At 34.8% G+C, this 18535-nt stretch overlaps 1 protein-coding gene across 1 annotated transcript; it reads left to right on the top strand.

Moving 5' to 3' along the window:
* Window positions 1-8738: 8738 nt before the first annotated feature.
* Window positions 8739-13776, top strand: LOC127708032 (collagen alpha-1(I) chain-like). The gene is made up of 3 exons (XM_052212828.1): window positions 8739-8965; window positions 10219-10314; window positions 12982-13776. Exons 1-3 carry the CDS (start codon window positions 8749-8751, stop codon window positions 13590-13592), a joined length of 924 nt encoding a protein of 307 aa, XP_052068788.1. The 5' UTR covers window positions 8739-8748; the 3' UTR covers window positions 13593-13776.
* Window positions 13777-18535: the final 4759 nt, after the last annotated feature.

Genomic DNA, 18535 nt, shown 5'->3' with positions numbered 1-18535 from the left:
AATTTTAATTGAATGCATCTTTTGAACATATGAATTGTACATATTTAACGCTATAGATATTCATATGTAGTTATACGGGTTATAAATGTGTTCAAAATTTCATCGAATTTTGAAAAACCCGCTCAATTGCATATATACTTCTCTTCGATTTTGAAATGACAGTGGTTGCATTCGTAACCCGGTTCTTATAATATTTGGATAATAATCTTTTTCATGAATAGACCTTCAGCCGTAAAACAGTTATCTTGTGGAAGTTTATGCCCAAGCTAGAACATTATATCTATCTACATCTTTTTTTTTCGAGATACGAGGAAATGCATTAAACATAGAGCCAGTAACTTCCGAAATAAGAACAAAATTACTAGAAATCCTAATAATTATAAAACTTACAATGTTTATATTTTCATCAAAACCTAATATTGGAATGTGAATTTGATAACCATAATCAAAATTATCTGTTTTGTATAAAGTGCACTTTTACTTGTGAGATTTAAAAATGTTTCTTTGAAACAAACTAAAAAATTATCGTGAAAAAGCAAAAATGTAGGATAAAGCATGAAAACTGCATAGCTCCTGGGGATTTTGGTGACTTCCTAGATCCCTATTATAATGTGGCGCCTCCTATTGAACTGGTTCTAATTTACGGCCCTGATATCCCTTCAGTAATTGTCGATGTTGGAATATTTTTTCTGGAAACAATTTCTTTATTCTCCAAGAGTGTTCAAGTAAAATTACGGCCAACATTTTTTTTAATTGACAGGATTACATTAGTTATTTATGTAAATAAAACAGGATAACAAAATCTTCAATGCCCCATCCTCCTCCCCAAATCAAAAGGCCCTCAACTAAAAATTCTCACACATGATTTTGAACAAAATAAAACAATGTGTAGGTCTAGATTTATGAATTTACTTATTTATGAATTTTGCTTTTATGTATAATTATTTTCATGATGATATCCAAATCGTTAAAAGATACTCGAAATCATTTTTGATTTTAAACGGAAGCGCTTCATTCTAAAAATGTGCGCACGATTACCGGTTTTACAACCCTGTAAAATCATAAAAAAAAGGTTCAATTCTTTTAATTACATTTATATGCTACAAGTCAACCATGAACGTACCGAGTAATCTCGCGCTTTTTTTCGTTTGTTTTCCTATGCATTGCTGTCAGCCAAGCAAACATACGGATTCTTATGAAACATACATCTTTGTATCGATCTGATGAGTTAAGGTTTTTCAAATTTTGATATCTTGCTTTGATGATAATTTTCGCTGTGTAAAATATACTGTTTCCATCTATCTATTATAGACTTTAAATTAATTGGACACAGCATGAAAATTCGCCATTTAAGGGAAACACTCTTATTAAGCTTGAGATAATTAATAGTTTCAATCAAATGGAAAGTTTGAAGATCTTGTCGTGTTAATAATTTCATATTTGTTTTTCGTTTATTGGTTTGTCATAAATCAAGCCGTTGGTTTTCTCGTTTGAAGTATTTTACTTTTGTCATGTTGGGGGCCTTTTATGGCTTACTATGCGGCATGGGTTTTGCAAATTGTTGAAGCTTTCAAGGCCGTACGCTGACCTATAATTGTTGTTTACTTTCACTTGATTTGGTCTCTAGTGGTTAGTTGTCTCGTTGGAATCATACCGCATCTCCTTTTGTTTATATTGTTTTAGAATGAGGAATACTTGTGTTAAGGGTAGAAAAGTCAAGTGTTTTTTTTAATACTTTTGTACGAAGATTTGAAATTAGATTGTATTATTCTAACAGATTGCTGGAACCTAGTATCGACATCTGATTCTAACCACCTTTGAGTGGATATGCAGATTCACAGTTACTATGACTTTTGATTTTGATTTCCGATAAAATAAATTATATAAATTTGGAAAGAGGTTTCGTGTAGTGCGTTTGGCAATCCCAGCGATACAACAGTGTGTGTGCGTTGGGTATGCAGTCGATTGAAGGGCCATCCAGTTCGTCTTCCAAAGGAACATATAACAGACCTTTGACTATTTAAGAGTTCCTTTTAAGTAAGTGTCAGAGTATATGTTGGGTTTCCGAGTGAATTATAATCATATCTTTCCCTCGCCGAGCAGTTTTTATAATGTTATTGACAAACAAAAACTATACTGTGGTGGGCTTTGTCTGTGAGGACAACAAAATAATTGTCGTGTAGACAGGACAAGTGCTTAGAAAAATGTGGGTCTTTTTAGACGTAGCACGAGTGTTCATAGACAAGTTAATTTTTTTCATTCTGAATTTTATCAACAGCCTAACATGAAGTCTCAACATAAACTGTTGACAAAGAGATATGTCTCGCCTGTCGGCATACAATTAAGAAAATACAATCTGATGGACAGCAACATTGCTTATTAATTCAGTGACTGGACCATGATCTAGTGGCAGGGCCTCAAAATGGTCTACAGACTGAGATGTACAGACAGTAATGTAACTTTATAGAAAATATCGCTGTTTATTGTAAGTAGCTCCTATCAATATGCTTTAAGCAGACAAAAATTAACATTGAAAATTGCTAATTAATTCAAAGTCACTGGCCCATGACCTAGGGGCAGGGCCTCGAAATAGTCATCAAACTGATATGAACCGATAGTAATGCAACTTCATACAAAATATCATTGATCTATCACAATTAGATCCTATCAAAATAACTTAAGCAGAAAACTTAACATTGAAAATTGCTAATTAATTCAAAGTCACTGGGCCATGTCCTAGGGGGCAGGGCCTCAAAATAGTCATCACACTGATATGTATTGATAGTAATGCGAATTCATACAAAATATTATTGATCTATCACAAGTAGATCCTATCAAACTAACTTAAGCAGAAAACTTAACATTGAAAATTGCTAATTAATTCAAAGTCACTGGACCATGTCCTAGGGAGCAGGGCCTCAAAATAGTTGTCAAATTGATATGTACTGATAGTAATGCAAATTCATACAAAATATCATTGATCTATTACAAGTAGATCCTATCAAACTAACTTTAGCAGAAAACTTAACATTGAAAATTGCTAGTTAATTCAAAGTCACTGGACCATGTCCTAGGGGACAGGGTCTCAAAATAGTCGTCAAACTTATATGTACTGATAGTAATGCAACTTCGTATTAAATATCAATGATCTATCACAAGTAGTTCCTATCATACTAACTTAAGCATAAAACTTAACAATTGTTGACGCCATTGCCGTCACCGTCGCCGGAAAAGCAATCCCTATGTCTCGCTTTTCGCGACTTTCGTCACCGGCGAGACAACAACTGGCTTAAGACATGTACTCTTCCTGTTTCCTTTTTTTATGGCCCCGCCACTGATTAACCAAGAAATATTAAGTTATCCATATCCGTCCTTCGAAAATCAAACAGCTAACTGTTTATGCCTGCAACCATTGGATTAATGTTGGTACTTTATATATAATCTTGAGGATATGAGTTGTGATTAAAATTGAGAATAGAAATGGGGAATGTGTCAAAGAGACAACAACCCGACCAAAAAGCAGAAAACTGCCCAAGGCCACCAATGAGTCTTCAACACAGCGAGAAAATCCCGCACCGGGAGGCGGGCTTCAGCTGGCCCCTAAACAAAAATTTGTACTAGTGTTCTGTGAAAATGGATGTCACACTAAACTCCGAAACTTGCCAATCAATGTGACAACTATTCACCAGAGGTCAATGACGTAGAGGTAAGCAGCTATAGGTCATCGTACGACCCGTTTAAAAATGATCAAATGCCATACCGTAAAGTCAGCTATAAAAAGCTCCGAAATGATAAAATGTTAAACAATTCAAATGAGAAAACCAACGGCCTTTTTAAGACAAAAAAAAAATAGCTAAAAAACATATCTGACGAACATCAACCAAAGGAAACCACTGAATAACAGGCCCCTGACTTTAGATAGGCCCATAAATAATGTGGCACGGTCAAACATGTTTGTGAGCTCTCAAACTTTCCCACACCTGGGACAGTGGTGTACCACCACAACACAAGAACAAATTGTAACTAGAGGCTCTCAAGAGCCTGTGTCGCTCACCTGATTCTACTTTGGTTTTGGAAATCTTGTAAAAATAGATTAAAATCATAACATATACCCTAATAATGATTGAGGCCAAATTTGGTTTAATATTGGCCCAGTAATTTAATCAAAAGCAGAAGACTTTTGTAAAGTTTACAGAAATTACCAATTAATTCATTGAAATTGTAGAAAATGACTTTATAAGGACAATAACTCCAACAAGATGTCAATAGACAATATTGCTCATGTTGACTTATGTGTAATCTTCTTTTCTTGATATTTTTGCAGCTTACAGTATATCTCAATCTATAAAGATACATGTATTAATGTCTTCATCAGCACCTCATAAGGAACATTAATGCCATGTTTGGTTTCATTCCATTCAGAGATCCTCTAGTAGAAGCATTTGTATGTATTTCCCATTGGGTCTTATGTTAAACTAAGTCCCCTGCTGGCGGCCATCTTGGGTGATGGTTCGGCTACAAAGTAACAACACTTGGTCAGCACCTCATTAGGAACATTCATGCCATGTTTGGTTTCATTCTATTCAGTTGTTCTGTAGAAGAAAACATTTTTATGTATTTCCCATAGGGTCCTATGATAAACTTACTCCCCGTGCCGGCAGCCATCTTGGATGACAAATCAGCTACAATATAACAACACTTGGTCAGCACCTCAAAAGAAACATTCATACCATGTTTGATTTCAATCCATTAAGCAGTTTTCTAGAAGAAGACATTTGTATATATTTCCCATAGGGTCCTTTGTAAAACTAAGACCCTCGTTGGCAGCCATCTTGGTTGATGGATTTGCTACAAAGTAACAACACTTGGTCAGCACCTCATAAGGAACATTCATGCCATGTTTTGTTTCATTCCATTCAGTGGTTCTTCAAAAGAAGATTTTTGTATGTATTTCACATAGGATCCTTTGTTAAACTAAGTTCCCCACTGGCAGCCATCTTGGATGATTGATTGGCTACAAAGTAACAAAACTTGGCCAGCACCTCATTAGGAACATTCATGCCATGTTTGGTTTCATTGCATTTAGTGGTTCTTTAAGAGAAAACATTTGTACGAATATCCCATAGAGTCCTTTGTTAAACCATGTCCCCGCTGGCGACCATCTTGGGTGTTTGATCGCCTACAAAGTTACAACACTTGGTCAGCACCTCATAAGGAACATTCATGCCATGTTTTATTTCATTCCATTTAGTGGTTCTCTAAAAGAAGACATTTGTATGTATTTCCCATAGGGTCCTATGTTAAACTATGTCCCTCTCTGACGGTTATCTTGGATGCTGGATCGGTTTCAAAGTAACAACACTTGTTCAGCACCTCATAAGGAACATGCATGCCATGTTTGATTTCATTCCATTCAGTGGTTCTCTAAAAGAAGACATTTGTATGTATTTCCCGTAGGGTCCTATGTTAAACTAAGTCCCTCTCTGGCGGTTATCTTGGATGATGGATCGGCTTCAAAGTAACAACACTTGGTCAGCACCTCATAAGGAACATTTATGCCATGTTTGGTTTCATTCCATTCAGTGGTTCTCTAAAAGAAGACATTTGTATGTATTGTCCATAGGGTCCTATGCTAAACGAAGTCCCCCCGCTGGCGGTTATATTGGATGATGGATCGGCTTCAAAGTAACAACACTTGGTCAGCACTTCATAAGGAACATTCATGCCATGTTTGGTTTCATTCTATTCAGTGGTTCTCTAAAAGAAGACATTTGTATGTATTGTTTATAGAGTCCTATGCTAAACAAAGCCCCCCCGCTGGCGGCCATCTTGGATGATGGATCGGCTTCAAAGTAACAACACTTGGTCAGCACCTCATAAGGAACATTCCTGACATGTTTGGTTTCATTCCATTCAGTGGTTCTCTAGAAGAAGTTCAAAATGTAAAAAGTTAACGACGACGACGGACGACGGACGCCAAGTGATGAGAAAGGCTCACTTGGCCCTTCGGGCCAGGTGAGCTAAAAATCATTTGGAAATAGCATTTCTCAACAGAACTGTACGAAGCATTAAAAACAAATAACACAAAAACATAAAACAAAATATACTGATCTAAAAGTACCCGCAGTTACTGAAAGCTAGTTCAAACCCAATATCAAAGTATGAATAAAACATGTTCCATTCTCAATTTTATCTTCCAGGCAAAATTATCAATTAGTACCCATCCAACAGATTTAGTGTAAAATACGTCATAAAAAGCATCACCTTGTACAATGCCAAAATATAAGTAAATGCTGTATATATACACATACCAGAATTGCCTCTTTATGACCATGGCATGCGATTTTTGGTCGTAATCTTGAAGAAATCAAATGATATATTAAGGACTTAACACCAAAAAAAAAGCAAGGTTGGGAAATCTCAGACAAATGTTTTCTTTTAGAGACAGATTCCTAAGTTCAGACGAGGCTTGTCCGAGTCCGAGATTATACGAATTTTTACCCTACCCGAGGGTGTATGAGATTTCAAAGTCTTGCATTCTTGGTGGTGTTTGGTTTGTTCTTAACTGTTCAACCTTCAAATGTATTTCTATGACAGAGGGATAGAATGTCATAGGGAGTTGGAAAGAAGAGTACCGGTATAAGACAGACATTTGACAGATGAACAATGCTTAGTGTTATGTGTTACTTTGGGATTGAATTGTCACTTTTCTACAAAAATGAATCTGTTACAATCAATAAGAACTCATTCAATTTACATTTTATTTTTATGTATACTCGTCATCGAACTTTTTTGAATTATACTAACTTAAATTTGGTATCAGATATTAGACCTTTCCTGTTCAATTCATTAAGATAAGCTACATCTCTTATTATGTATTTTTCACCCCATTTGATGAGGATTAAAAATGAGATGAAATGAGTAGAGTAGATGAAAAAGAGAAAAAAGTCTTTGTGGACTGTAATGCTATAGTTTTCTTGTGAGATTGAAACATTGTTTAACATGTTTTAGTTGAAATTCTAAGTAATATATTGGAAGATTAATTTTATGAGGTTAATGTATAAGTGCCTATCACAACATGTTTTCAACCTCTTTATTGACTGTTGACGCAGTACACCAATTTTATAGTTGTAATACTCAGGAATTCAGCTATCAAAATGTATATATATATATATATATATATTATGTCTTTCTTTCTATCTTTTTATCAAAATCATCACAATGAAGCAAACACTTTCATATGTGACAATTTTATTCAGAATTATTTAAGTCCAAAAAAATCCTATTTAATAAATCCTTTATGCAACTCAATTTGCATCAACGATAATTAAAGATAAATATCGATTATTATCAAACTCATATATTATCTGAATACAAGTATATTACTCAATTGCTTAAAAATTCAGCTTGACATCTGCACTGAGCATGAAACGAAATAAGTGATTTTTTGTGACATTTTCAAAGTAACGTTTGACTTATAAATGGGTCATGTTTAAGTTAATATTGGACCTGAATGTGATCACTAGACATTTAAATTCCAAATATCAGCATGACAAAGGCAAGGACTGCAAAAATAGCAGAAAAGTTTCTTTTCGCTAAATGTCTCTGTCAAATTGCCTACACCAGCCTGTGCACGTGACAACTTCAATACTAGATACATCCAATAAGAAGCCTGATTAAAGACAGTATATAAGGGTCATATAAGAATAAATATCATGAGGTTTTTCCCAAGTTGTGGTATTTTGACAATACCCATCTCCCCACGCACATACACACACCCACAAACAAAAGCATCAACATTAAACTATTGTCCCTACAAAAAATCACAGTACTAGAAATGTTTCATCCATTTAAATTTAACAAACAGATGCAATACCATATTTTAGACCAAGTCGCAATACTTTTCCATTTTTTATAACGCATTGTATTTCAACACTTGTCCATTAAAGCTGTATAGTTGAGAACTTATAACTTGAACAGTTTAGCCTTTTTGCGGCTTTCCAACAAGTTTCCTAATTCAATAACGTATTTGAAATGAATTAAAAAATCAAACTGGAACAAACCTCTTAATTTTAATAATATACACGCATGTATACAAAAGCGTCATAAACTGATGTAATGCAAAGTTCAATTTAAATTACTGTGTACATTTTAAATATAGGAAAGAAAAGGGCTAACAATTTCATTATTTCTTTCAATATTTCAAATGAGCGATTTTAACGAACAATTGTGAATATTAAACAATAAAAGTATAAATATAAACTATGTTTTGATTGGTGTCATTAAGAATTGTTGCAAAGAGAAAAAAAATTACGGACTTCGGACTGCGTTGTTTGCATAATAATAGTCATTTGTTCCAAAGGACATTGCACGAAAGTAAAACAAAAACTGTCTTAAGTGGCTTCAAATATAACAAGATAAAGGTCTTTTCTCAGTTTAAATTGTTAAAAATATGCGTCGATTTATCCCAACATAAAATTTGAGCATTTATGGTTTTGCGAAGTGTTGAATAAATGCATTAACTAATTTTGTTCGAGTTTATCAAAGAAACCGATTAATTCACTTATCTATTAAATGACCGTAAAGACAAAAGCGTAAAGCAGACATCCAAGAATATTTTTTTTCTGCTTGCCTTGCATTAAAGCTCATCAAATTAGACTTTGAAATACACCCTGGTTTACTGAGATGATTGACACTTGGGTTCTATTCCATTAGAATTGAGTTCGTTTAAAAGCCTTGGATCTGTTTATGTTTGTCAGTCGTAGGCTCATAGCTTTTCTGAAAACTTTCAAAATGCAAGTCCTCGTTGTCTTCTGTATATGTTTAGCTGTCGCATATGCGGCGCCAGACACATCATGTTCCAGCCAGATTAGGGGATTGGAAGAGGAGATGTCGGAGTTGCGGCAAATTTTCCAAACAATGAGCGATGAAATGGAGCAGATGAAGGTTGTTGTTGATGACGAGGGTAAGTTGTTTAAAGTTTTTACACAGTTGTTAGATTTTGTTTAAAGTATCTTGTTCAATTTTGGGAATTCAAAACTTAAAATAAATCTGCTGTATACAGTAAGATTTTCCCCCACTTTTACTTTGTAAACTTCCGGTGACGCTAAATACTGGTTAACTATCAGTCTTCGAGGGTACCATCAACATAGTAGTTGGTGCTTCGGTGTTGTCTTAATTGTATTGATACAAATGAATAAAACGAGATGTTGGTAAATACACACATCAATGACAAAGTAACCGAACGACAATAATAACACGAAAGACATCTTTGTAAATTTCTAAAAAATATTGCGATGTGGTATGATATCCATTGAGCCAACACGATACTATCCACCAATGACAAAAGGACGAGGATGTAAAGCTTAGGGCGAAACCAATTTTACCATTCGAAAATTTGCAAGGAATTGAAATAGGGTATCTACTCAGTCCTCCGTATGATGTAGTATAAGTTTGCAGATGCACAAATGAACTCTTTCAAGTTACAAATGTATCGGTAAAAAAGTTTTGTCGAGCATATCTTATTGACATTTAGTAAATAAATCGTTTTTTTTTCTATATCTTTGTAGCAATCCATGCATTGCTATTGTGGCTTTTTCTAGTAAATATTTTCTTCTCTTTAGAATTCCAAAATGAGACATTTTATATGCATATATAACCCCAATATGTATATACATTTTCTATCGATTCCTTGATTATCAATATTAAATTTCAAATTGTTTGACAGTCGAACTTTTGAGAATATCATAATTTTGGTATTGTTTGCACATTTATTTTCAGCTTCTATTGTTTGCAATATTTTTTTAAAAAGTTAAGCATTGGTTGCAATTCTTTACTTTATTCTGTCATCCATATTGTATCGTCAGCATACAATGAAACAAACAGTTAATTCATTTTCTAGATCTTTTTTAATCAGGCTAGCAAATATTTTTCAATTGCTTCGTCTTATAAATTAATTTTGATTTCAATTAATTTCTTTATTCGAGATTCTATTCATATCAAAATTCTTTATTTATTAATATTGAATTCAAGCCTATTTCTTATTTGATAAATTGTCGAGAAATACCATATTTTCTTCTGGACACGGATCAGAAAATTTAAAAAAACAAAAACAAAAATGGCGCGTCCGTGTCTAGTTTTGTTTTGTTTTATTTTTATTCCAGCCTTCAATTGATCTATTTAATCATTTCAATCTAACGACATTTGATTTATTTACAGAGCCATCAGTGAGATCGAAGAGATCGGGTGCTTATGCCTATGCTGCTGCACCAGTCGCTTATTACAGAGGACCCCCCGGACCAGCTGGTAGACAAGGTAGGTCAAATTTAAGTTAATTCTTGATATTTAAGTCAAATCATTAAAAAAAGGGCCCACAATGAGATAAAATCAACATAATTGGTATCGAGTATATGGAGTCCTTCTTGACATACATTGCAGAACCTAAAAGTTTGCTAAACAAATCCAGGATAGCCCATGGCCTCATAAAAAAAGGCTTTCTGAATATGTAATATGATCATGCACGCTAATATTTAAAAGTGTTGTTAAAATGAAACTTCATGAAAAAATTTTGAATATGCAAAAATTTTATAAATTTACGACAATATATCCCCTGCAAACACAATTTAGTGTGGGATGCTGTGTGTTAGCATCTCTTCTCCGTCTATATGTCTTGTATAACACACAAATGCCTCTAAACGGTGATGAATTTTACTGAATGTTTATATACTAGGAATACAGCATAATGAGAGCTAAATAATTATAGTCCAAACTTTTTTGAAGGGGTCTTATAGAAATAAAGCTGACAAATAAGTTATTTCTCAGGTCGGTTTCATCTCTTCGGAAGTTGCATGGTCTTTATACTGCCTTTGTTGGTTGTAACAGGAAATTCATCTCCAAAATATATTTGTTTTATATTTATTTGTCTTTTCATCGACTTGAAATAAGTAAACCTGGATAAAAAAATTGCTTTTTCAAATGTTTTCTCGCTACATTGTTAGTTGAAAGGTCGGTTCTTCATTGTCAATGTCTGACCGAGATTTGAAAAGTTTCCTGAAAGTCTAAATCACCTCTGTTATCGGAATTTACTAATTAGCAGATTTGTATTCATATTAAACCACTTGGATAAGATTAGTTTCTAGTCCGCATTTTAAAGTATGCCTATAAGATCATAACCAACGTTATATATACATCGATTCAGTTATGAATCAAAAACTTGTATTGTCCATGTATTTTACAGCTATTTCTTTTTACATGTACCAATCAATAATAGAGTCGTTTTATCTAAGCTGTAAGCTAATTAACTTGCATCTTCGCTAGCCAAGGGTTACGATCCAGTCCGCTCCTCTCAACACTTCTTCTGGAGAGGAGGGGACTGGATCGTATCCCGTGGCTAACGAAGATGATTACCTTGATGCCATGTGAAAATCAATGCGGGATGCAAAATAAATTTAATGAAATAGAATAGTCAGTCCTTAACGCCAAAAGGTTTTTTTCAGACACATTTGAATAAATGTTTACTGCTATTTATGAGATTCCCTTAACTAGTATTATAAGGATGTCATGGTTTACCTCCCCTTCCCTTAACTAGTATTATAAGAACTTCATGATTAACCTCCCCTTCCGTTAACTAGTATTATAAGGACTTCATGGTTTACCGTCTCCCCTTCCTTTAACTAGTAGGCCCGAGAACACAGTTATTTCGTAGTGCATTTCTTTTAGACAATAAATTCAAATTAAAAAAATCGCACCTGCTCTATCTCAAAAAGATTTTTACAGTGTAGTGTACTACTATTGGGACAAATAATATCAAAATTATAGAAAAGTCTACCAGCTCTAACTCAAAATATTAACAATTCTATGATAAGGGGGTCTAAAATTCAGTTTGACAGCTTCAGACATACTCATTTTTGACCTTTTTTAACTGGACCAAATCACTACTTAACATAAAGATTCAGCACCCAAATGTTTTTAACATGTAATTGCATCCCCTTACTTAATATTTCATGCATAAAATGTAAAGAAATAAATTGGAAAGTGTATGAAAAAAAATGGCAAGTTATACACTGTCCACATTAGGGACTATATGTCCTCGGACCAGTATTATAAGGATTTCATGGTTTACCTCCCCTTCCCTTGGCTAGTATTATAAGGATTTCATGGTTTACATCCCCTTCCCTTAACTAGTATTATAAAGATTTCATGGTTAACCTCCCCTTCCCTTAACTAGTATTATAAGGACTTCATGGTTTACCTCCCCTTCCCTTAACTAGTATTATAAGGATTTCATGGTTTACCTCCCCTTCCCTTAACTAGTATTATAAAGACTTCATGGTTTACCTCCCCTTCCCTTAAATAGTATCATAAGGATTTCATGGTTTACCTCCCCTTCCCTTAACTAGTATTATGAGAACTTCATGGTTTACCTCCCCTCCCCTTCCCTTAGCTAGTATTATAAGAACTTCATGGTTTACCGAACAATTTCCTTCACCTTTTAAGATAAAAAACTATGTTTATAGTGTATCTGTAATATGAGCAGTTTTAAAAGCCTGATCAACATGATCAAATTTTGTTAGCCAGTATTTGATATGAAAAAAAAATTCAAACAGTTCGAACAAGCAATAACAGTTTGTCTAAAAAATACATGGACAAAACATCAGAATGAGAGTTCCCTTCTTATCCTCTGCCCTTAAAATCAAATATTTACTCTCGCTACGTCTATTGTGTCAAATTTTTTGTGCAAATTCAGGGTGAGAACAAAAAAAAAACAATAGGTTCTGCCAATATGGTCTACCGGATGAAGGACTGGAATTTTAAACCACAATAGGGAGGTTGGATAGGGAAATAACGTCCTTGCGACAGTCCACATGTGGACTCCCCAAGGGTTTTCTTGGATGGGTTTTAATGCGTTGATAGCTTGACACTTATGAACAGAAATATCAACATGAGTTGTTATAAATAATTTTCTTTTTTTTCTATTTTCAGGAGCACCGGGTTCTAAGGGAGATCAAGGATCATCAGGAGCAGAAGGACCTCAGGGATATCCAGGATACAAGGGTGAAAATGGTGACCAAGGAATAACTGGTGCTCCAGGACCACAAGGTCTTACTGGCGCTCCTGGACCACAAGGAGAGGTAGGCAATACCGGTGCACCCGGAGTACCAGGTGCTCCAGGTCAACAAGGCCCAACAGGAGCAAAGGGTGAACAAGGATTCCCCGGACATCAAGGACTCCCCGGCGAACAAGGAGAAACTGGAGAGACTGGTGCCACTGGTTACCCAGGAATGACTGGTGCTCCAGGAATGATGGGAGCCAAAGGAGACATGGGCGTATCAGGTGCTCCAGGAGTTCAAGGTGAACCAGGTCCACCAGGTCATCAGGGAGAAAATGGACCACAAGGGCCAATGGGACCTCAGGGTGAATCTGGAGAACAAGGAGCTTCAGGACCACAAGGTTACCCAGGACATAAAGGAGACAGGGGAGTTACTGGTGCTCCAGGAGCCCGAGGAGCAGCTGGTGCTGTTTACCAACAACCTGCCCCCGTTTATGGAAAATATGCTGCAGCTCCAGTTTACACAAGAAATTATAAGGGATAAATATCTTTAAAATTTAGTTTATACAATTGGCTGAAATTCCATAATATATTTTCTATTCCATCTCAGTCGTGTCTTCGGCTAGAGCGCTCTAGTCGATTAGTTCCGTGACGAGAAAAACAGTTGTAGAATTTAAAAAAAGATATCTGTGATCTTGTCAAAATGAAATAAAACCTAAAACTTTTTATTTTATCTTTATTGTTTCTTGGTGGTATACGTATACTGTAAGTAGCTTATATTGGACTATTCTTTTTATATGAAAATAAGAAGATGTGGTATGATTGCAAATGAGACAACTGTCCGCCAGAGACTAAATGACGTAGAGGTTAGCAACCATAGGTCACCGTGCAGTCTTCAACAAGTAGCAAACCCCATAATGCATAGAAAGCTATAAAAGGTCCCGTAAAAAAAATCAAAGGAGAAAACAAACGGACTGATTTGTGTACAAAATAATAAACGAAAAACAAATATAATAAGCGAAAAACAATTATGATATACAGCAACAAACGACATTCACTGAATTACAGGCACCTGACTTTGGAAAGGCACATACAGAATGTGGAGGGGTTAAACGTGTTTGTGGGCGCCCAACCCTTACCCAACCCGTGACAGTGTTGGAACAACACAACATAAGAACACACTATAAAAACCTTAGTTGAAAAAAATTAACTCGATACAAAGCAAAAATAACTATCAAAAACACAAAAGACACAAAGTATAGCTATAAGAGTACTCGCAGTTACTGAAAGGCAAAAATAATTAATAAACTAGATAAAGTGATGCCCCCGCACTCCACTCTGAAGTAACTGCGTTATGCACCTCTTATGCAAGTAAATACTCTAAAAAATGACAAACTTCAACTATCTCCCAAAAGAGCAAATATCAATAAAAATCAAAACCCTGACCACATGCACACCTTCATTATATGTATCAAACAGCCAGCAAAGTGAAAACTTCCTAGCATTCTGTAGGAGTAGTTATCTGGAATAGCTGTATACCCATAATGGGACGGACGGACAGGGGTAAAACAATATGCCCCCAACTTTCAGTTGCGGGTGGCATAAAAAGCATGCATCAAAGACTAAAATGTCCCTTTAATTCAATTAGCTTCTATAGTATAAGGTTTTTTTTTTCATTCAAACATCCCTAGCTTTCAAATGTTTTGGTTTGATCGTTTCTGATGAAGGTAAATCTAGAAAAGCGCTTCGGCCGCACGAAATTCATAAATTGAAATAATATAAACTGAGGAGATGTTGTATTATTGTCATTGAGACAACTATCTGCAAGAGATTAAATGATACTTAAGGTCACCATATAGCCTCTTTCTGGTATAAATCAAACATTCTACCTTGCTCCGATAGATTTGCTTGTCGTCCGTGTTACCTTCATAGACACTTAAAGTTATTGTGTTACCTTACACAAGCTACCAGGAAATGTAATGGAGCAAAGTGAAAAATATGATTTTAAACAGATTGCCGCGTTCGACCTTCAACAATTATCAAAACCCGTACCGTATAGCAAGCTATAACTGGTCCCTACATGACTAAATGACTAAAAATTCCGACGAAAAAACCAATGGTCTGAATTATGATGAAACAGTAAAAGAAAAATAAATATGACAGATATACCAACAAAAGGCAATTACTAAATTACAGGCCCCTGCCAGACGCTGTATTTAATTGTTGTTGTTTTTATGCAACGTATTACGGTAACTAAACATAATATCTGCATTATTTTTCATTTGTTATTCCCAACAAATCCCTCAGTATAAAATATAATCATCTCAGACTTTTGTACATAAGTTAACTATTGGTCATATATTACCAACCTCCAGCGGCCATCTTATCTTTTGACAGTCACATCACTCTGCGTCCGAAACAGTGGCCTTTTTTGAACGCTTGCACTTGTTACGGTGATACTCAGGTTCTACTCAGTAAACACATAGGTTCCAATAGCCATGTGTTGTTTTGTACTTTGTAAATTGATAAACCAATTGAAACCGGGTCTTGCGGGATAGTTTTGTCCCATCACAAGCAAACAAGGACGAATATAACAACATAACATCTTATTCTATGGGGAAATATACCAGTATAAGTCTTTGACAATAAACAGGTCAGAGTTGTCTATTCATTTTTTTATCTAGTTCTTATAAATCATTCCGAGTTTATATATAAACAAAAGTTCTGTATAAAATTAAACAGCAACTTTCAGGGAAGAGTCCCAATTCCATCAATACAAAATTCTACAGCTAAAAAAACATTAAGATAAGACATGCGTCAACTTGCACTTATGAGGTTCCCGACTAGGGACATCGGCACACGGTGTGGGTTAAGATCATTGTCGAAGGCAGTACGGTGACATATAGCTGCCTACATCTACATCCTTCAGTCTCTGGTGGATAGTGGTCTCATTGACTGTTATATCAGCGATACCACATCTCATTTCTACATGAATATTACAATTGTTGTATGTTTCAACCGTCCCGAGGTTCCCTTTTGATTTCGACGAGAGGACTAACAAAGTGGTAAAAGAACATACAATTTAAATCAGGTCAAAAAAAACAATCAGTAACTCTTAAACCTTGAACGGTATGACAAATTATAAAAGCACCAGTACAAATTATAAACAATACAGCGTGTGAAAGAATGCCAAGGCGTAATTATAGTATACACATATTGACTGGTTATGAGGGTGATAGCAAGTTTGTTATCCCTGAGATACCAACTATTGATCGAGGCGAAGCCGAGGGCAATAGTTAGTATCGAAGGAACAATACAATTGCTATTACCTTCATAACCAGTCATTAAGTGTTTTATTATACCGAACAAAATATCTTTCTAAAAAGTCTACATACAACACCTGGAAAAAAATTAGTCACATGAACATGCATACTATGAACTATCAGGTTTTTTTGGCCCGTGTGGTATTTGTAAATATTTTACTAGTATAGTAGTTTAATCAAGACCAGGAATCCATGAGTAAAAGTTCCTGTGCACATAACAAACGTTATCTAAAATATATTACCGTACACCAAAGCAATCACAGATTATGAAGACGACGACAGACACATACCATGCATTTGTTATGTTTAGTTCTTTTTAAATATGTCGCGTAGATTTTCTTTTTTTTCTAATTGCTTCTGGTAAGTAATATCTTTATTTAAAATTAAAACGAAAGACACATACGGATTTTACCGTTTTCGATATTTCAGAGTTTAACGTTGCCAAGCGCACAAATCCAAGCAGAATAGTCAATAACGTCATTGTTCTCCAATGAAAAGTTAGTATGAAAAAGTCCGGGAAATAGGTTCATAAAACTATTGACCGGGGTAATAGTCTTTGAAACTATTGACTGGCAAATAGTCTGTGGAATGAAATAGCACAAATATTTCATTCTTTTTTATATAGAAAAAACATACTGAGGTATAATACTGAAATGCATTAATCAATCTATTCTTGTTCTCTTCTTTATACTTTACTCTTTGTTTTTTTCATTAACGGCATAGCTAAAAGAATAAGATCACAAAGAAAATGGCATATTGAGGTAATTCAAAGGCAGTTGCTATTTTGCAGGTGCCGGCAAAATAGAAAATATGCTATTTTGCCGTCTCTATGTAAGCGGAAGCCAATTTTGCAAGTAAAAACGATTTTGTTTACAGATATGAAATTCAAACTGACTATTATTTCAAAAGCAAATTTAGTTTAAACATTTTTGATTTTGTAGCTATGTGATTGATGTTATTAGATTGTATAATTTGTTTCAGTATCAAATTTATATGCAATGAGATTTTGAACTTTTATTTTTTTACAACATCAAAAATCTCAGATTTTATTCTTATGCATACATCATTGTAGCATTAGACTGAGATTGATTTTAGAAGTTATATCAACTACATGTTTCGACATGATTTCATTGCTACAAATGGATGCTAATTTTTTTTTTATTGTATTTAATTGTTGTTGTTTTTATGCAACGTATTACGGTTACTAAACATAATATCTGCATTATTTTTCATTTGTTATTCCCAACAAATCCCTCAGTATAAAATATAATCATCTCAGACTTTTGTACATAAGTTAACTATTGGTCATATATTACCAACCTCCAGCGGCCATCTTATCTTTTGACAGTCACATCACTCTGCGTCCGAAACAGTGGCCTTTTTTGAACGCTTGCACTTGTTACGGTGATACTCAGGTTCTACTCAGTAAACACATAGGTTCCAATAGCCATGTGTTGTGTTGTACTTTGTAAATTGATAAACCAATTGAAACCGGGTCTTGCGGGATAGTTTTGTCCCATCACAAGCAAACAAGGACGAATATAACAACATAACATCTTATTCTATGGGGAAATATACCAGTATAAGTCTTTGACAATAAACAGGTCAGAGTTGTCTATTCATTTTTTTATCTAGTTCTTATAAATCATTCCGAGTTTATATATAAACAAAAGTTCTGTATAAAATTAAACAGCAACTTTCAGGGAAGAGTCCCAATTCCATCAATACAAAATTCTACAGCTAAAAAAACATTAAGATAAGACATGCGTCAACTTGCACTTATGAGGTTCCCGACTAGGGACATCGGCACACGGTGTGGGTTAAGATCATTGTCGAAGGCAGTACGGTGACATATAGCTGCCTACATCTACATCCTTCAGTCTCTGGTGGATAGTGGTCTCATTGACTGTTATATCAGCGATACCACATCTCATTTCTACATGAATATTACAATTGTTGTATGTTTCAACCGTCCCGAGGTTCCCTTTTGATTTCGACGAGAGGACTAACAAAGTGGTAAAAGAACATACAATTTAAATCAGGTCAAAAAAAACAATCAGTAACTCTTAAACCTTGAACGGTATGACAAATTATAAAAGCACCAGTACAAATTATAAACAATACAGCGTGTGAAAGAATGCCAAGGCGTAATTATAGTATACAC

The sequence above is a fragment of the Mytilus californianus genome, unplaced genomic scaffold (assembly GCF_021869535.1).
Source record: "Mytilus californianus isolate M0D057914Y unplaced genomic scaffold, xbMytCali1.0.p SCAF_7, whole genome shotgun sequence".
Classification (NCBI taxonomy): domain Eukaryota; kingdom Metazoa; phylum Mollusca; class Bivalvia; order Mytilida; family Mytilidae; genus Mytilus; species Mytilus californianus.
The sequence above is the reverse complement of the archived record's forward strand: the minus strand, read 5'-3'. Positions and strand labels throughout refer to the sequence as shown.

What these genes read in the sequence shown, in the direction of transcription:
- LOC127708032 (XM_052212828.1), top strand. Translation starts at nt 8,749, where the DNA reads ATGTTTGTCAGTCGTAGGCTCATAGCTTTTCTGAAAACTTTCAAAATG. An exon ending in GGTTGTTGTTGATGACGAGG is followed by an intron (nt 8,966 to 10,218) that starts GTAAGTTGTTTA and finishes ATTTATTTACAG; the next exon opens with AGCCATCAGTGAGATCGAAG. An exon ending in CGGACCAGCTGGTAGACAAG is followed by an intron (nt 10,315 to 12,981) that starts GTAGGTCAAATT and finishes TTCTATTTTCAG; the next exon opens with GAGCACCGGGTTCTAAGGGA.